Genomic DNA, 20,399 nt, shown 5'->3' with positions numbered 1-20,399 from the left:
CTTAAAACAACATTGCGAAGTATTGCTTTTTGATTGTTTTGTTCAAATTTATTGAGTAATTACAGTTTAGGTATAAATGCCATTCAGAAAATGTCATTGGCTTTGCTTTAACAGGATCCTATTACCACATTGGCTGTTATTTATGGTTCGAGTTGAAAACCATTCAAAGTGGGAGTATTCAATGTAAAACTATGTGCAAACTTGTAATTGACAATGTGTTAAATGCTTTATTATACTTTTATAACCAAAGATACATATAAATTTTCAAGCCATTTATATTGAGTCATCTCACACAAATTTTATGTAAGATGCAAATAGACCAACTTTTCAAGTAATCCTATCATTTGGTTTATTGTTTCCATGGTTTTGGATGTGATATTTTTATCAATCTAGCAGTAGACAGCCGTCTCTTTATCAAATAAATGAATTTTATGCTACATTTATGAGGAAACGTTTAAAACATTTCAACAAATATTTATTTTATGAATTAGAATTTACATGGTATAAAGTCCGTAGATGGCATACACTTAAGGCAATAAATCTCTCACAGTTGCCCATTGAAATGTCTGCCACTTGATAATATCTGTATTTGCTATATTTAGCATTAAACATAAACACTTTAAGCTCCATTCCATGAATCTCTTATAACATTTACTCCATAACCACATGTTCATATTGCACAAAAAATTTGAGTAAAAATATTTTCAGATCGAATGATACCCCATCAAAATGTGTCATCTTTGGAAACAGTAATTCACATTTGAAATATCTTGGTCTTCTTTATACTAATTAAAAATTGGTTCCCAGACAGCAGTTTCAAAACCTATGAAAAGGTCATTCCACAAAAAAAGTAAAAATTTGAGTCACATCAGTGATGCATACATTTTGTGTAACATTTACATAACTTTGCATTGTACCTGCTTTAAATAATGCTATAGCATCCTCCTATAAAGAAATCACCCATAATAAAAGTCGTATAAAACTGACTGAATTATATTAAAATATACAAATGTTACACAAAATGTGTGCATCACAGAAGTGGCTAAAAAGTTCACATTTTTGTGGAATGACCTGGAAATCAAATAAACCACAGTGCAGCTCTCCTCTAAAGGTCCATGTCAAGTTTTCAGTGTATACAATTAATGAAATAAGAATGTTTTTCAACAGTTTTGGGTATCGAACTGCCAAGTGGTTTAAGTTATGGCAATAATATATGTACTTTCATTGAAACTCTAAATGTCACCATCCCAAAGCACAGCTACATGTAGTTTCCCACATTACACCAGTTTCCCACAATATTCCATGACCAGACACAAAAACAAGCAATGTGCACTGGCACATGACCCAGAATTATCAATATATGTACATATGCCAAGTATATCAACAGTACTTTGAAACCATTCACAGCCTGCAAATGGGGAGGAAATTAAAATCTCCCCAACTCGATGTTCTAACATTTTCTAACGCTAATTATTAATGAAAAAATTAAATAAAATAATAAGCTTGGTTAACCACAACCATTCAAGATAAAAAATATTAACAATATAAAAACAATGCTTAGAGGCAAAGAGAGGTAAATATTTTTCAATCAATGGTGCTCCATTCCTCTTAAAGTAAGAGCTAGGTCCTTCAAGTCAAGATCACTCAATTCTTGTAGAGAGCCTGCTAAGAAGCACTTGAAGTTATCAATCTTATCCAATTACAGCAGCCACATGCTTCACTACAATGTGTGTAAGCATTTTCAATATCATGGCTTCTACACAATCAGTACAATTTGCTGTACCAGTAATTAAGTCATGCTGTGGACTTAATATAAAGTAATGCAATCAAATCTCATTTTTTGCCTTCAATTTTGTTGATTTTGTAAACAAAGACCTGTTTCAGGCAAGACATGCGGCACAAAATAATGTGAATACAATGCCTTTGATGAAACATGCTACCTCTATACAACATGTATATTGTCATACAAAACAATCAAAGAGAATATCATGTCCAAATAAGACCATCAACTCTTGCTGTTCGAAATACAATTTATGGCTGAGGATTTTGAACTACAGCCAGGTATCTTTTCTCTGGGAACAGGACCCCAGTCAGCTCTGCTAACAAGAACTTGGCATCCCTCAAACACCTGCCTCTTGAGCTGACAAACTGACAGGCAAAATCTATCTGCTCTTTGAGGGGTGTGTACTGCTTGTTTGTCTTGAGGTTTCTGAGGGAGGTGACAATTTGCTGTACATTGGCTGGAGTATGGTCATGGGGCACGAGTCTAAGAGCATTGTTCTTCACGATCTGTGCTTGAAGGAAAGCAGACAGACTTCTTGCCACTAAACGGAACCTGCGAGATAAACCGAAGTAAATTTAGAAAATGGTTCATACCACCAAAAAACTATAAACTAACCATAATGAATATGTATCTTATACAATTTTTAAACTTCTACTTAAAAGTAAAAGTAATTACTTTCCTCATATTTTACATTTTCTTACAAAGAAAATTATACCACAATAAATAATTATTTCTATACTGGGCATAATACAACACATGCAACTGTAAATACACATTTTGTTAAAACTACTTGGACAAAATTGCATTTAAATTCGGAATATCAGGAAAGTGACAATTTTCAATCTCTTTACCTAACAGACAAGTTGGATGCCCTGCCAAGACCTATAGCTCCCAGTAGTCCAGCACTTATCTTATCTTCTCCCAGTGTGGTGAGTGCTGCGATGAAGTTGTTCAGAGATCTGATCACAATGGCATGCGAGGCGCCAAAGTCAATCTGCCGTAGCAGCAGATCTAGGATCTTACCCCACCACAGGAATAACTTGGCTTCATTTTCACTTCTGAGAAAACAAATGTGTTTGATAATCATTTAGTACTTGAAACTTATCTGCAGCTAAAGGAATACAATAACATAAAACAACAAGAATATCTAAGCATAGAATTAAATCAGATATGAGGACTGCAAACAAACAGAATATACCTGGTGACTTCCCTCAAACTTTAAGAACTTTATTTTTGTTAATTTAGCAAACCTGGATAATTAAGCTTATCATAGAATATGTGAAGTGCAAGTAGATTTGTGCACAATACACAACTGACAAAATGTCACGCTTTAGAATCAATCATAATACATACGTTGGTTTGGCTGTTGCAGTCCACTGCACTATCCCAGCAATATGGCTATTTTCTTCATCAAGGCTCTGGCATTTTGGTAAATGCTGCAGGACATACGCGTACAATGTCAAATAGCTGCCCTGACGTAAACTTTCCACCAGAAACTCCCGAAACGTCAACTCTGGTATCTGCATGGCTGACAGCAGCCTACCCCACCCATAACTTTCACTCAGATCCAAGCCTGGAAGTGTGGAATACACTTACGTATATAAAATATAAAATTCACCTTGTTATGTCTTTCTAGATTTATTTACAATTTTAATTATGATTTCAATTTTTAAAAAATTAATGAAATTTTGAAATGCTGTATCTTCTAAATACCAATATAAATTACTATTACATGCTGGATGTTTTAAATACAAACACAAAGAACTCTAATTATTAACTTATACAAAGATCATTCAGAGAATGAAATAAATTTTCAAACAAAAAAAAAAATAAAAAAATAAAAAAAAATAAAGCAGTATTTTTTATTCAGAAAATACATAAAGATGAAAATCACCAGAATTAAAGAAGGCATCCATGCAGTTCTCAATGATTTGCACCATGTGCACAATGGAGGCCAAGCACCTGCAACCTGCTGTGACCAGCGGCAGCAGGAGGACTGTGCATGGAGATGACTCTATCCACTGACAGATACTCCTCAGGACTGCTGTCACCGTGGTCGTCTGGGGGTTACAATTATTTAGCAACTGGAGGACCTCCACGCACAGGGTGACAGACTCTTCCCACTGGACAGATAGATCTGGGACTGGAGGAATATGACAGAGAATGGCTTACCACACTCTTAAGAAATAAGTGTTTTAAAACAATGATTTTGAGAAAATACAACCAAAAAGATATCTTTAATAATGAAATGACAATCCACAGGAAAATCTGCCTGAAAATCTTTGTAATTTACATAGGAAAAGAATCTTTAACTGTAAACTAAATTCTTAACATAGAAATTTTGGTAAAGAAAGTCCAGCTGACAAACTGTGGGCAATACTCACTGGTGCTGACCACAGTTTCCACCTCCGTGAGCAGATTTAAAATGAGAGTTGTGAAGTTCTCTGGGTCTACTCCCTTCATTTGGGAGCACTTGCAGACCAGCTCTACCACACAGTGAACATACAGCGCCCTCTTGCGAGGAGTTTCAGGGTGAAGAGGGCTACCTGTAGCACTCACAAACCCAGCCGCTGACTTGAGTAACCTGGTAAAATACAGTAATAAATGAATAATTAAATTATAAATACACTATTACAGCTACTGACGGAAAATATAAAATATAGGAATCACTGACATTCAAATAAGTCCCATGCACACTTAATTAGACAATATATAGATCGTTTAATTACCAGTAAGCAGTTTTACACTTTAATAATCTGCCTCAAGTATTTTATTTTGTTACATACACATTTGCCTTTCAAATGAAAAACAAGTTTTGACAATTTTTTTCTTGCAAATCACCTTCTGGTACATAGCAATGATAATAACCAGATATTTTTTTTCTGTAGTAGGCCTTTCCATAACACTTCAGACAATAAGTTCGGACAAAAAGCTTTTTGCTTGTAAATTTATCTTCCAGTAGATAGCAATGTAAATTCTATTAGCTATTTTCTGGATCAGGTTTTTTTTTTTAATAACTTTCCACACGTCACCTCAGGACCACTGCACTGTTTGAGGACCTCTCTGCCAAGACACATTTAGGATCACAATACTGCAAGAACCAGTCAGATACTCTCTTAAAGTTGTCAGCATCCAAGAAATGCCAGGGAAATGATTCTGCTAAAAGTAATAGCCTAGGCAAATCTGAACCCTGGAAATATACATAAACATGCATTTTCACTTATTCAATTAAGCTATTCCAATTCACGATTGATATGTACTCAATATGTCAGATACACATGTAGTCACATGAATGTTTCATTAAATGGGCTGACTTACTGTCATATTTCTTATATGAAAAAATTACAATATTGGTTTATAAAAATAAGTAATATCTTATTCAAATAAAGATAAATTATAGTATTCGTAACATGTTGATAGTTAATAGAAGCTGGAAACCAGTAAAGCATCAGAATCAAAATCTGAGAGGTCAAAACTTAATCAAAATGCATTTTATAAAAATAAATTCACAGTTATATATTTGAAAGAGTCTATGTGCTTTGTGCATGGACTCATTAATTACATGTCACTTCAGAAACACACAGGTCGGTACCTGCACATCCATAAGTCCTTTCTCTTGAGACATTTGAACCAGGAGCTGGAACAAAATGGCCATGAGTCCCGTGGTGCCCTCTACAGGCTGCTGTGTGAGGTAATAGTTGACGATATCTTGCCAAGGCATCTGTGTGAAGACCAACCCAAGGAATACAAAGCTTTCCCTGGTGCCCACAGCCTGGAGCTGAAACAGAGAGGACAAATTGTTATTCTTTTCTATTCTATTCTGTTCCATAAGGTCCAAACACATAACAACCCCTGCTTAGATTCTTGAATTAATCGGCAGATGACCAGATTCACAGTTCGTGAACCTTCTTGGAGAAAATTGAGTGTTAATTGAGTGAAAATTGTGTTGTCGCACAAAAAAAGCCTTACATGTTAATTATTTCAAAAATTAAAGTATTCATATACCACTATATCTACCTATTTACTTTAAAGTAAAAACCACAAGTCTAATGCACAAACACCTCCATATTAAATAATCATAACCTACCTTGACCATCAGTTCTAAAGTCTGCAGATCTGGCAGGAACTTTCCCCACTGAAGTGTAGTCAGTCTGGCATGGAAGACTTGTAGAATGTGTTCTGGGGTTTTCTTTGCAGATAACACCTTCACATAGTACTCCCACACCAGGGTGAGGGCATTCCTGGCAAAGGGCGGGATGAAGCCTAGAATTACAAAGTACAAAGCTGCATATAAGTAAAAGTACAAAGCTGCATATACTTGTTCAAGGGGAATGGTGTGCATAGTTACAGAGTTGTATGAGCTGTCTAATGGATTTCTAATATTCAATTCTTTATAAAAGATACATTTATAAGTTATTCTAATTTGTTGTAAATTTAAATAACTGAAAACACAATGTATGCCAAAACCTATAACATGCATGTGCATGTGTGAGAAAATATACTATCACCCAGAACAATATATATGCCACAACACCTTGTACATCATTTGGACAAAGCGTATACTATCTACAGGTATGTATGTACATGATACGATACAAAAATATCACATTTCAACTGGAATCTTGAAAAGCATTCAGCCCAAACCTTCAAACTGCTTGAAGTTGCAGGCCACACTCTCAGTGAACATGGCCACCATGTCAAAGGCTGTGTTGGTATCTCCAACAATCCATGGGCACAGCACTTCCCCGTTGTCTCTGTGTAAAGGTTCCAGCCATGGTGCAAACACTTGGACTGTGGCCTGCCACACAGACTCGGCTCCTGTGGAAAACATTTCATACAATAGTAAGTCATTGAATTTGAACGACACGAATTACTCATTTAACTCCCTCAAAAATGCTTTGTAAGTAGTACCTAAAATTCTGATTGAAATTTTTTGAAAAGTTGGTTGACCTCGTGTCAAAAAGTACAATAAGAAAATACTAAAAAATTAATATATTGTGAAAAATTAAAATGTAAGGATAAGTGAAGCATTTATATTCAATTCCAAATTTATTTCTGTACTGGTACATATCATGACCTTGTACAATATAATATAATAAAAATACAAATGGTGCATTACCATTCTGTTTTTGGAATTTGCATTGCCAATATGTGAATGAACCAATATATCTTTATAATTGTAATATAATTTACTATTATACAATGGAAACTGTGATGGAATAACTCCAACCACTGACTTATCATATTCCAGTTCCGATATTACACGAAACATGTTTATCTGCATTGTATGCCTTGAATTTTCTTAATTAATCTGTGCAAACATCATAACTCAGATATCTAAAATCAAAACATAGTATATGACCTGCCTTACCTTCCTGTGGGTTAAAATTAGCCTGTCCAGCCTGTAGACTGCCCACTGTCTTGAGGACCAGGCTGCCACACAGATAGCCCAGGAACACACTGATGTTGGTCACATACGGCTTCCACTGGGAGTACAGACCAAATGAGGCCAAGCTGGGGGTGGTGGTCCTCAACTTCATAAAGTAAGTAGACAGCCAGTCGATACTCTCTTTGAACTAAAAAAAAAGGAAAGGAAAAAGCATTATATGACAATGTGTAATATAATAATTTGAGATGTTTTGAAAGTTCTGTTATGTCAGCTTTTATTTACGGTCTGATCAGCATAAATTAAAACAATATTCAAATATCTTCTCATTGAATAAGCTTTTCAGAACTAATTTCTGAGGCAGCTGTTAAATCAGATTAAATGTTTGTTCAGTGGGGAAAGTGAAATATTACTAGGTATGGAAAAAAGAGAGTTTGAAAGAAAACAATGTAAGTTGAAAAGGGTCCGATTTTACACCCAAAAGCTTATCTGAGATTAATGTAGGAAAGGACAAAAAACAGGTATTTAACTTTAGTTAATCACAAAGAAAAATAATTAATACCTTTAAGCAAATGTATTGCTGATCTTAGGAAAAAAATGGTACACTACTGCAAATATGTAACTGATTTGGAAGAATTTCACATATTAGGCTTAAAGAAGATACACTTAACAGAATGATCTCATGAAACAGAAGTGAGAAGATGTCAGTTTTCACCTGTGCTGTGGTGGTGAGTGCCTGTGAATGCATCATGTTGTCAGCATAAGACAGGTCAAAACCCTCTTGTCTCACATATTTACAACCAATGCTCTCCAGGAAATCTCCCCAGATCTTTGGACATAGTTTGCCTGTGCTGGAGGCTAGGATAGAAATGTACGTGAAATTGAATAAAATACAATATTTTCAACAGAGTGTGACCATGCATATGATTATATGCCCTCATGTTGGCATCAGCTGCAATTTCTGAAGTCATCTTTTCTATGATACATTAATTCTATTCAGAGAAATAAATCCCTGGTTAGACAATAGATATATACAGAAGATTAATTTCTAAAAGTGATACCAGATATCAGGAAAATGTCCCTCACCATTGAGAAGTAATTTCAAGACATCCCCATACTGGTCAGGAAACTCATATGATGTCAACTTCTTCAGGTGTGATCTGTACACCTGAAAAAAAAAAAAGAAAGAAAAAAAACTTAAACATTGATATGATCTTTATTGTTTTTTGTCATTCAAAATCTACATTATTTAATTATCAAATCGCATCAGTTCCATTGTCAGAATGAAAATTTAAATTCATGACAGTGAAAAAGAGAGAAAAAAAAATTTACCAGAAAGGCATGAGAATCAGTCATATACATGTGATCAAGAATTTTTGAAAAAGAGTCAAAACCCTGTAACTTGCAGGTAAATTTAAATTTTGTATCATCTTTCCACATGGAACAAAGTGAAAACCTACTTCACCAGTATATTATCAGAATACTTTGTACACAAAAAACTATTCCAGGAAGATATAGTTTTGCACTGCAACAAACTATGAACCCCTGCAACGGTCAGGTGATCACAAGATCTGTCCCTCTTCTTAGGTCCTTACCTCAAACACCATGAGTGTATTCTCTGCTGGTTCACTACCACACTGGCACAAAGCTTTACCTATGGTCTCTACAAGATGGCTTCTCTCTGAGTGCACAGGCCTTACATTGCCTAGCCACTGGGGGACATCAAACTAGAATAAAATGTCTTCCTTCTTCATACTTCCATTTTTATAATCACATAATTTATTAGGAAAATATTTTGTAATGTATTAAGGCTGATGGTTAGGGGATACTTGTAGACTGTTCCCAGAGGAGAGAAAGAAAAAGCAGAAAACTGACAGAAACAGAAATTTTGCCAGAAAGAAAAGAAAACTAAAGAACTAAAAACTAAAAGAGAATTTTGGATGTTTCAATTGATTAAAATGTTTCAGAGTTTGTATTCAACAATTTTAAAGAACCCCAATAAAAAAATAAAGAAGTTTTGCCTTAGGATTAAGCATAAAAGTAGTTGCAGCTGACCAAGTATCAATTCATCTATATATTGTGTTTGTCACTAACTGAATCTTATACTACTAGGGCAGAGGAGGCATAAATAACCAAATGATTTTAGCACCAAAATTTTTGTATGTGAGCCTTACCTTGGTCAGTAACATGAAGGTGACGTCACATCCATGGCTCTTTGAGGCATCAATCACCTGTTCATACATGCGAACAAAAGTGTCGGGGCAGGCATTGGGGAAGAAATGGGGGGCCAGTAAACCCCCTAGTGAAGGGCTCTTCAAAATGGTCTCCAACAGTGGAAGAGATTCTTTGGGATTGGGGCTAATGAACTCCTAAAGTTGAAAGAAAATTGAGCAAATGCAACAATATTGATGAATTTCTATTTCTTTTAAGTAATTTATTAACACACATATCACTGAATATTCATAGGTCTAAACCAAACCTACGAAAACTAAGATTTTTATCATTTTTGATAATGTTCCTAGCTGTTAATAAGCTATGACCAATTTTTTTTTACAAGCACCTGTCCCAAAATCTCTATACAAGATGAGAAGAACTGCCTTGTAGGTGGATAATATTTCGTTTCATCCCCAATCATGGATGCCATGTGGTAAAACAAAGCTGATCCAACACTTGAATACTGAGGAGGGACAGGGGATTCAGAATGTGCTTCTTTGATCAAGGCTCTGGAATTTGAAAATTAGGCATATTTTATTATCAAAAAAGATGTATTCTGGAGTTCCTTCCTAATGTACTGCACACTATTTCTCCACATGGATCCAATATAATGTACGAGGTAAATGTTCAAATTTAATATCTATCTGGGCACATTTCACATCTGTATGAACCACATATACAACACTTGTGTCCAATCAAGTGTTTATGAACTACATAAATCAAATTAACTTCACTTTTCCTTTCAAAAATAGTGTGCATGCATTTAATAAATATTCTAAAACATAAACAGTTTACAGGCCTGATCTTGATACAAACACTAATGAAGACTACTGGTTCAATCCTGGTACAAACCAAAGACGTACCAAAACTGAACCAGGCTTGTGGCTATAGTCAAGACATTCTAAGTATTTTCTAAATATATCGATATATATACATACATGATGACATTCTCCACATGAACAGCAGCACTGCAGATATTTTGAGGTGGAGGTTGTGAGGACTGAGCCAGCAGCTGCTTCCACTCACTGCGATTCTCTTCAACTCTCTGGTACACCGACTCGTTGCGCTTTTTCTCCTCAAACTGAAAAATGATGGGTTCATTATTATTATTATTATTATTATTATTATTATTATTATTATTATTATTATTATTATTATCCATTTATTTTTGTTAGCCTTGCTGCCTTAAATTTAATTCTCCAGTAACTCCACAGAATAAATCATAAGGAGTGTTACTGGCTGTAAAAAGATCAACATAAACTCTAACACTTAATACAGGACTGAACCAAGATTTTTATAGAAAACAACAAGATTTATTTATTTACTCTGACGGTCACAAAAGCGGGTCCTTTACAGTTATGAGACAGGCTGAAGGTGCTCTTGCAGCTGATGTACATCTCTTTCTGAAAATTTGAAAAAAAATTAATATATAACTCCAGCAGTTCAAATAAAATGAATACACAAAATGAAACAAACATGTCAACAAAGTTTTTAAATAATCACAACTACCTTTAGACCTAAAACTCACAACACAACTCACCATGGTTGGTTCATTCCTGTACAGATTTGGCAGAAGCTCCTGATAACTGAGGTCCAGTGCCAGATGTTGCGAAACAGAGGCCATAAATAACCTGACATAAAGAGACAGAGAACATGCCATCATTCCTTGCCATGTGCAATGATTTACTCAACAGCTTATTTTTTATTTAAAAATTTTGATAAAAATTACTTTAATTGGCATGCACGCAGTCTCATAAGTCTCCTGACAGTTTAGACTGTGACTGACCAGTGTTGGTCACTGTAGTCTGAGTTACCTTTGTCTGATAGCAAAAGCCTTCACTCTGCAGTCTAATGGACATTCAGCAAATAAAAATAGTATGTATTTCACTCCTGTCAAAAAGTTTTTCCTAAATTCTGATGACTGCTAGGATAGACAGTTTTTCAAGTTAGAAAGAAGTGCAATTTTGAATGAGTCTGGGACTCCTAAAATTATAAATATTATTTGCAGTCCTACGCCTTCACAAAAGGCTGCATTCTTGGAGTGCTTTCTTCTAATTCTATAGCACTTACTTTGAGTATTCCACCAGCCCCGCTAGGTCAGCACTGATGGTGTAGATGAGGGTGTCCTTGTCCCCCAGTATGCTGGGACTCACATCCGGCAGAGGGGCTTTCAGGGGGACCAGGGGCGGTGGAGGGAGCGGCTGCTCATATCTCTGCAGTCTACCAAGAATTCTCTCTGTAGCTGTAGTAAAGGGAAAACTTATTTTGGTATGCTTTTTTATATTCACATTTTCTTTTAACTTTTTTTTTTTATATAAAAAATCTTAGTGAAAGAATACTGCTGTGCCTCTACAATCAAAGAACATTATCTGGTAGCAAGAAACAATGGAATTTATTCAGTTACACATAGGTGGTTCAAACCACTTACCAGCAAGAGGGTTATAAGCATCAATCATCGAGTTCCTTCTCATCCTGTAGTTGGCCTTGGGACACATTTTGGTCACCCATTCACTGACCATCTGGGACAACTCATAATCTAACTGAGCAGAGTCAAGAAATTCAACCCAAGGTTCCTAGAAAAGTACAGTAATATAGAAATCAATAGAATGAACTTTAATGGCCAATGGTACTGATAAAAAAATGAAAAAATCTAGTCACAAAATTTAGTCACAGATCTTGAATCAAAAGAAACTTTAACAACTTCAGAATTTTTGCAGGTGTGTATGTATGATGCCATGCAATCCAGTTACATAATGCAATTATGAGTAGGAATACTTGCATGAATTTTCAAATATTTTGGAAGCAGAAAAGATAATGGAAAGACCGTTTTTCTTTTTACAACTAGTCAAGGATACAATTAATTTATTGTTCTTGTACATTTTACAATGACTATGACCAAGCATATTTATAAATTAAAGATATGTAACTGGATAAACTTAAACAAAGATGTACTAACTTGATCTAAATTTCCAGTTACATAGGGTTTAAAGAAATGAATATCAAACATTTCTACATATAACACCTACTGTCTGATTCTGAAAAAGCTTGAGAAGCCTCTCAGCATCATATTGTGGTGGAAGGCCTGGTAGATACAGATGTGGGTCATGTAGTCTGGGCTCCTCAAGCCAGAAACCTAATGTTTGGTAATACCTGTCACATAAAAAAAAACTACATCTTAAAAATGTGCAGTGTAAGAGTATCAATGCTACTGAAAGAAAAGTGTTACTTCTGAGATAGTTAATTGTTCAAATCAATTAGTAATAGGCATATCATATTATATATATCACATATGTTTGACCCTAACATGATGAAAATAAATCCTGGAAATTCCTGCAATATGCCCTAAATCACAAGTATCCACAACTGATCACAGAATAATTTTCTATAAACAGGCTTTTGGGTTCCATATATAAAGATATATTTCAGTCCTTCATTTTCTCTACAGTTAATGATATACTGTTTGATGAAAGTAAGCATAAATGTTTTATTCTCACTGATGATCACACGTAGTAATCCAGGCTTTACCTGACTAGACTTTGGTGAAATTCTCTGCTTTTCTGGTAGCCAACATTATGTAACAAAAGATTCTCCTCCTCTTCCTCCTCTGCCTCACCATCTCTACCAGATCTCTCTTCATCTGCTTGAAATGGTGACGAAAAACACTCATGAAGTTAGAGACATAAGTTTGGAACTCCCAATTCTTAATACAGAATTGGAAAAAAATTGTGAATACGGTTATGTGCCAAGCATTTCGACGGGCCCAGTCAATCCGACCACAAAAATTATTTTATAAAATTAATTTTTCTGGGCTCAAACAATTAGTCCATACGTCAAAATCATGGGACAGAATTTTTTTCTTGTTCCGATTGTTCGACCACATCGTCGACAAGACTCGGTAAATTTTCAAGCCAGTGAAATAGATGCTGCATGCCTCGGCCCTTTGTCAATTGTTGTCCTTTCAATAGCTCTCGTCAATGAGAAAGAAACAATTAATTGAAGATCTAATCTGGAAGCATGACGTACCTGTCTTTTCCTTTGTCCCCGATGACAATAATAGTGCTTATAGACATACAAATTTTGCTATTAAGCAGACTTGCCCTCGCTGACTGATTCATCACGCCCGTAACTGGGGAGGGGGGGGGTGGGTTAAAAAAAGGTCTATTCTGGATGAAACCAAATATCGACAGTGGGTAGAATACGTCGTAAACACCTTCATATAGACCATATATCGCATTTGCTAGCAATAAAAAGTTCGGGAAGAATAAGCAATTTATTTTCAAGTTCGATTGAAATATATATGCAGATGGAGAAACGTTCTTGAAGTCAACACCGCAAGATCTTACATTTACTACAATCGGCCAAAAGATCAGCGGGATCGACCGCCCAGACTTCTTGGCGCCAAATACCACGCGCTGTCAAAATCTGACGAACACGTGTCGCTGTTCACCTACATGGATAACTGATTTGTCAACAATAAAAATGACGTCTTCCTTAACTCCATGGGAGCTTCATAGAGAGTTCCACTGGGTATTTACGTTACCTGTGAGTCACTTTCTAATTCCCCAGATGCATGAAATGTTGATAATATTTAGCGTAATCCACGACGAACTCCATTCCTGTGACCCCTCCTCCAAAATGGGACCGTCTTCATTAACATGTGGTTTGCGCTATGCTGGAGCAGACCAGATAAAACCAGTCTCTCATTTCTGCATGTGCTCAATTCTCACGTCAAATTATAAATGCACCTGTATTGTGAAAATTATGGCAAGTAAATGCTTTTTGTAAGTTCGGGTTGTATCAGTGGGGTTTTCAATATGCACCGTAGTTTGTGCACAGCGAGAGTATATAAGTAAGAAAATCGGAAGAATGCCAGCAAAATACTGTATGTCTATCGGCACAGGTACGCTCCGTTTTTTGCCTTTTCTCAATATGTTTTTATATGACATGCTTTTTAAATAAAATACTTAATAGTAATTTGAAGTTACACTGATTTCTGTTTGAGTACCAGTTGGTATTCTTTGATACGGGTGATTGAATTTTCTTCGGAAGTACGTACGTCTACGCCTCGACGCTGAGCAAACCTTGCGGGTTGAAAACAACTGATCTCAGACTGGTAAAAAATTTCAATTCGGTTGATTTCAGTTGTCATATTAAGATTCAAAAAGGGCGTACGTAGATCACATAACTAGTTTAAGTCCACTAAAGCTACCGGTTTCAAATATAAGTGACCGGCCTTTGTTTACAACACCTGTCTCCGGGGAAATACTCGTCCCACTTGTGAAGCGCATCATGAAAGTGATCGTAGGTGAGGGAAATATATAATTAAAAATTATAATTGTCGTCTTTTTTAATGTTAAGTAATGTTAGCACATATTATACACAGCAAAATAAGATTTCAGGAGGATAAAACATGCCTGAACACATGTTAGGCGAAAATTGCGGTTTATCTTGCGTAACACTTCTGGTAAAATGCAATACTTCCGGAAAGATGGACGTTTTGGCAGATGCCCCTAACAATCCGACGATATCAAAGGTTTCCATTTGCTGTATTTTAATCAATTCGACCAAACTGACATTTCCATGAAATTAATTAATTAATCTTGGTCGAATTGTTTGGCATATTACGTAAGTCTTAGAGATCAAACCATGAAGTAAATTCCATTACCGTAAGACCTAATTCAGTCCTTAGAATAGAAAACAAAAGAACAATGCAAAATCCAAAAAATCCAAACTAGTGTGCTACTTCTCTTTTTTAAAAAATAATACAATAGAAAAGACCAAGTACCTGCAGTCTCCAGACTTTGTTCCTGTAGAACTTTGTGGTGGTGTTCTGTGGCCTCATTCAGCCTCTTCTTCATTCTTTTCAACAAGGAGGTGTTGACTGAACTTTCAAAGAACTTGTGGCCTATACCTCCTCTCTCTGGTAACCTGATCAACAGTCCACAATACAACCTTAAAAATCTTCAAAGTTACAATGACATTGTCTTCAAACAACAGCTTAAATCAGATTAAGATATCTGCATTCCAATATTTCAACATTTCAAAGACACCTTCATTATGAATGGTAATGAATGAGGCTATTTGGTTCTGTAGTCCCAAAGGAGGCATTGAAATATTGAAGTCATTGTGGTACATGTAATAATTCTGATTTCCTAATGTTGTTTGAAGATATTATTGTTATTATTATCATTATTATTGTAACTTTAACTGCATAACATAGCTGAAGAATTTTATTGCAGGAATAAATGATTCACCCAAACTGTAAACATTGCACTTAATCTCTTGTTAAACTCTTGTAAATAAATTAAAGTGTATAATTTATCTCTAAAACAAACATGGCTAGTTTGAATAATGGTGTGCTTTCTTAATATACTAGGCTTAATAGGGCTCCCAGTGAAAATAGGAGTCCCACTTCTTCTTCCAGTGAATACTTACCCCGGAGTATGAGCCGGTCTGCCCAGGTACAGCTGGAAGAATCTCTGCCAGAGCAGTGGTAGTAAAGGATGGTCCACTGCAGTGTCCAGTGCCTGCTGACCCCAGCGATAGATGCACAGTCTGGAGGCAGGTAGACTACCTTCTATCTTTAAGTTGGTTATGGCTTTCTACAACCAAAGAACATATGAATATAGAAGCATACTCTTTCCATACAAAAAATTCGGATTTAAGAGTTAAATGTTAATGCATTGAAAGACATTTAGTTCTTAAAGTATATCAGGTAAGTTCCAAATTTGAATTGGCACTGCATGGTCAACTTCATCTAAGAAGAGAGAATCCCTCCCCTTACAGACTCCAAAGAATGATAATGTATCCAATTGTTTAGCATGAATAAAATGCAGATACCAGTTGCAAATTTTGGTAATTATTTAAATCTAAAAATAGAAAAAAATTTCATCATAACACATATCACTCAATCACCCTTAATTATGAACCCACCTTGACTGCCTGATCCACAGTCAGTTTAGGCTTTGTGATGAGTTCTATTTGCACCACCTGCCATAGATGGGAGTCATGCTGGTACTGCTCCTCTGCATGGAGGAGGTGGTATGCCAGCCAGGGAAACTCAGGCAGAGATGAACCCTCCAGGAAGGTAGGGATGCCAGCACTGCCTGTGGCTATCCAACTGACCAGGGATGACACCATACTGTGGCCGCCTTGACTCTTAATGAACATCTGCAAAGGTATTTGGAAGCTTCATTATTGTGTTGATGACACATTATGTCAGAGTGACCATGCAAGGCCATATTAAGGTTGTAACCGAATGCTCTTATAAAAGAGCAAAGATGTTCATTAGCTTGGTAGTTGGATCATAAATGAAAATTATCAAACAAAAGCCGAAATATTTTCATACCGTTAGCATATGGCCAACCTGGGCTGATGAAGGTATGAAAATATTTCGGCTTGTGATTGATCATTTATGCTCTTATAAAAGCTTTGACAATTTTTATTCTACTTAAACATTCCGAATTTTGCTCATTACAACATTAAGAGATCAAACGAACAATCAAAGCTGACTTTGATCTATTTGTGAGAAATTGACAGCATTTCAGTCTGTTTGCATACAGAAGATCAAAGTAATAAAATACACTGATTTCAATTCATTTAAACTAGAGAATAACAGAATGTTTTACCTTGTACTGATTATACATCAGAGTCTCAATCACTTCCTTTCCACCTTTACAGCTATGTCCTGACTTTATGAGAAAATTGATCAGATATTGCACATTCCTGAAAGAGATAAAACACTCAAGTTTGACAAATAAGAAGGCATTATTAAAGTGCTGATTTATACTCTCAATCTTTCAAACATCTCCATTAAACCAATACGTGAATCCTAATTAAATGTGTGATGTTTTATGAAAAAAGAAAACTGCCACACAAGGCTCTTACAGAGGATTGCTGAAGCACCTGGCATTAAATAAGAACAAAAATCATATCTTGTACAGGAGTAAAGGTAGGTCACCTGTCTTGGTACCAAACAGTGTTCTGTGTGAGCATGTTCATCCAAAGCTCTATCACCATTGGTGGAGAATAGGGCAACATGGCTGAGGCACCATTAATCTGGGTCTGGTAAATAAAGTTTTTTTAGCCCCACCAAATATATATATATATATAATTGAATTAATATGTGCAACTAATGTAGTAAGTGGCATTCTCATTTTCAAGTGATAAGTTGTGATAGCTTTTGCCCTTACGTCAAAACCAGAATCTAAATAAAACATACAGTTGTTTTTATATATTCCATTTAATGCTTCACGCTATCTAGACTGCAGCTTCACAGTGAAATCTTATGTACTCAAGATTACAGACATATTTTGAAATGAATCACTAAAAATATCACAACCAAACATTTCAGCTAGTTAGGTGAAGAATATAACCCCTATAAGCCCGAATTTAACAGCCAACATCAACCAGTTTCTTCCCTTTCAATTTTCCATTATGTCCACCATATTCAAACTTCAATGACAGTTGAACACAATCCAGTCTGCTAATCACAAATGATATATACTATGTCACATGGCCTTCTAGGGGTTCAACAAATCATGATAACTGTGATAAGTTGGCACCAATGCAAAATGCAGAAGTTAGCATGCACTGGACCTGAACGTCTGGATTAACCCTTATCAACCATGTTAGAAAATGTAAACCAGGCTTCCAAAGCCTTTGGCAGATTAAAACCTTTACCTGTATCATACAAGCCAGCATTTTGACAATCTCCCCTGGGAAGTCAGAGTACAGCAGGCTTTTGGCCATTTTAGCATAAGTCTGGTCTGCAGACAGCAGGGAATGCAGTATGGTCTGGAACCTGGAACATTACCAAAGCATTTAGTCTATAACTGATGAGGTTAAAAAATATTTTCTACAAATGAAAATGAAATAATAGTCTATCTTTGTCTTTTAAAACTCTAAGACTGCTAAAGCTGTGACAAAAATGAAACCTTGGCTGAAGGGGCAAGTTTTAGTTTCAGTTTTATATAATTAATAAAATAAGGACTAAATTTACATGCAGTTTGAAAATTGTGGATAAAATAGATAATTAAAACTGTTTTCAAATCTGAAAATATCAAAAAACAATAAATCTTTTCAATTATATATCCATAAAAATTTCTTATGAAAAATAAAAAATTCACTTACAGTTCACTTTTGATCAATGGCTGTGGATTGTCATAAAAAAGAGGCACAATCACATATAGCACTTGGATGACTGCAGTGTAATGGTGCTGCTGTACCAGGCACTGCAGTCTGGGGAGACCCGCTGACAAAAACTCTGATACACTGGAAAAACAACAATATTTGTAACTTCAATTCATAGTATAAAAAACAATATTTCCATGCTGCAGTAAATACTGAATGAATTTAAATTTTAGAGTCACTTTTAAAAAAAATTTGCCTCTTAATTCATTCTGATTAAAAATATTATATTCATATCCTTGTAGACGAGCACATGTATCACATCTGCTGCCCTTTACTTCTGGTCAAATCTTACCTATGTCCAATTTTTGTCATCACAGTGGCAACATAGCATGCAAGAGCACCATTGTTGTCAGTCATCTTGGAGATCACCAACATAACTGGGTCAAATAAGTCACAAGGGTCAAATCCCTGGTCCTCATTGGCTCCCATCACTGGTCTGGGCTGTTGATGTTTGTGGAGACGCAGTTTCAATATGGTGTCCCATGCCCAGTCATGAAACTGCTGCTGGGATGTCTTCTGTTGGCTAACAACAGAAGCCACCTAAAAGGTAAAACATCTTAATTTTTTAGGCATCGACACAGTTGTATCCAAACAATGATAAACGAACCTTTGGTCCATTTTGACACCACTTTTTAACATAATTAATCCAAATTCTGAATTTATGAAACATTTTTTATTGCTATTGCAAATTTAATGTTAGTCAGATTATTCTCTCCACCTAATTTCTATGAAAAATATGAAAAAAAAATTTTTCTTCTCTCCTGTTTGTTTGCCAAAACAAATTTAGCACATATTTAGTATATATTAAGGATATTATCGTTCACCTGTTTGACTCCTTCTGTGATAACCCCACTCATCCCCTTTGCTGCCACTTGCTTCAGGTACGATTCTACTATCAAAATGGCTATCTTACGATGGAATGCTATGTCAAGGAACAATCGATCTTCCTGAAGAAAATTATTGGACATAAGAATGAGACATCAGGTACAGATGTGCTTTAAGTTATAAATGAATGGCATTTTATTTTGAATACCTTCCCTTATAATATATTCACATATTACTGAAGTCAATCATTTTTAAACTGAATTTTATTTTTCTAAGGTAGCTTAACAAGTGGAGTCTTAGCATTAGGAACTGGCTAAAATGACTATGTATGGCACTATTCTCTTTGTTTTGGTATTAAGAATTAATGAGCTATAGAAAAATATAGAAGTTATCTGCATCAAGGTCAAAATTTGCATATCTACCTTACTAGGGTTTTACTGACCATACAAACAATAAAAGATACAATAATATTTTCATATACATCAAATGGTTAATTTGATGGATTAACACACAAATAAGTTCAAAGAAGAGACACTATCTACCTGCTTGGTTAGACCATAATTGAGCCGGCTGAGTATGAGTCTCCCCAGCTGGTTTTCTGTGGAAACCAATGGCAAGTTCAACACCCAGTGGTGAATAGTCTCAAGATCTTCACTGGTAAGCTCCCATAAAAACAGTGGCAATTCACGGAACAGATACATGGACACCTGAAATGTCAGAGTAAATTGAAAATAAAAAATAGTTTTCACCAATTTTAAACAAGAGAAAATGAAAAACCTATTTCACTCCATTACAATAAGAATATGTCACTAACTGTTTATCCACTTCTACTGAAACAAGATTTCATCTAATTGCTTAAAATGATCAATTAAAACTAACTGATATGTTCAAAATGTACTAGCATTCCATCATCTGCTTTGTCTGCCAAAACACAGATTCTAAAGTCTATTTTCATACTGTGCCTACTGATAAACAAGTAGAGGCCAGTCCAAAGGGAAC

At 35.5% G+C, this 20,399-nt stretch overlaps 1 protein-coding gene across 1 annotated transcript in view; it reads right to left on the bottom strand.

The window, feature by feature from the left end:
* Window positions 1–207: 207 nt before the first annotated feature.
* The window catches only part of LOC106172173 (ectopic P granules protein 5 homolog), a 29,874-nt gene continuing 9,682 nt past the window's right edge, over window positions 208–20,399 (bottom strand). The window contains exons 16-47 of the mRNA XM_087003415.1: window positions 19,943–20,107; window positions 19,400–19,522; window positions 18,868–19,115; window positions 18,516–18,656; window positions 18,066–18,186; window positions 17,344–17,447; window positions 17,012–17,108; window positions 16,317–16,553; window positions 15,819–15,985; window positions 15,169–15,311; window positions 12,909–13,023; window positions 12,410–12,533; window positions 11,812–11,956; window positions 11,454–11,625; window positions 10,924–11,014; window positions 10,709–10,786; window positions 10,322–10,464; window positions 9,730–9,892; window positions 9,344–9,538; window positions 8,765–8,896; window positions 8,256–8,337; window positions 7,885–8,027; window positions 7,155–7,359; window positions 6,428–6,601; window positions 5,871–6,046; window positions 5,376–5,561; window positions 4,816–4,973; window positions 4,168–4,367; window positions 3,678–3,926; window positions 3,137–3,356; window positions 2,635–2,841; window positions 208–2,335 (exon numbers count right to left, since the gene is read on the bottom strand). Of these exons, the coding sequence (XP_086859541.1) occupies window positions 2,032–2,335; window positions 2,635–2,841; window positions 3,137–3,356; window positions 3,678–3,926; window positions 4,168–4,367; window positions 4,816–4,973; window positions 5,376–5,561; window positions 5,871–6,046; window positions 6,428–6,601; window positions 7,155–7,359; window positions 7,885–8,027; window positions 8,256–8,337; window positions 8,765–8,896; window positions 9,344–9,538; window positions 9,730–9,892; window positions 10,322–10,464; window positions 10,709–10,786; window positions 10,924–11,014; window positions 11,454–11,625; window positions 11,812–11,956; window positions 12,410–12,533; window positions 12,909–13,023; window positions 15,169–15,311; window positions 15,819–15,985; window positions 16,317–16,553; window positions 17,012–17,108; window positions 17,344–17,447; window positions 18,066–18,186; window positions 18,516–18,656; window positions 18,868–19,115; window positions 19,400–19,522; window positions 19,943–20,107 (5,208 nt within the window). The 3' untranslated portion in view covers window positions 208–2,031. The remainder of the gene's footprint in view (window positions 2,336–2,634; window positions 2,842–3,136; window positions 3,357–3,677; window positions 3,927–4,167; window positions 4,368–4,815; window positions 4,974–5,375; window positions 5,562–5,870; window positions 6,047–6,427; window positions 6,602–7,154; window positions 7,360–7,884; window positions 8,028–8,255; window positions 8,338–8,764; window positions 8,897–9,343; window positions 9,539–9,729; window positions 9,893–10,321; window positions 10,465–10,708; window positions 10,787–10,923; window positions 11,015–11,453; window positions 11,626–11,811; window positions 11,957–12,409; window positions 12,534–12,908; window positions 13,024–15,168; window positions 15,312–15,818; window positions 15,986–16,316; window positions 16,554–17,011; window positions 17,109–17,343; window positions 17,448–18,065; window positions 18,187–18,515; window positions 18,657–18,867; window positions 19,116–19,399; window positions 19,523–19,942; window positions 20,108–20,399) is intronic.

Source organism: Lingula anatina, chromosome 2, assembly GCF_051362555.1.
Source record: "Lingula anatina isolate TDL-2025a chromosome 2, LinAna3.0, whole genome shotgun sequence".
Taxonomy (NCBI): domain Eukaryota; kingdom Metazoa; phylum Brachiopoda; class Lingulata; order Lingulida; family Lingulidae; genus Lingula; species Lingula anatina.
The sequence above is the reverse complement of the archived record's forward strand: the minus strand, read 5'-3'. Positions and strand labels throughout refer to the sequence as shown.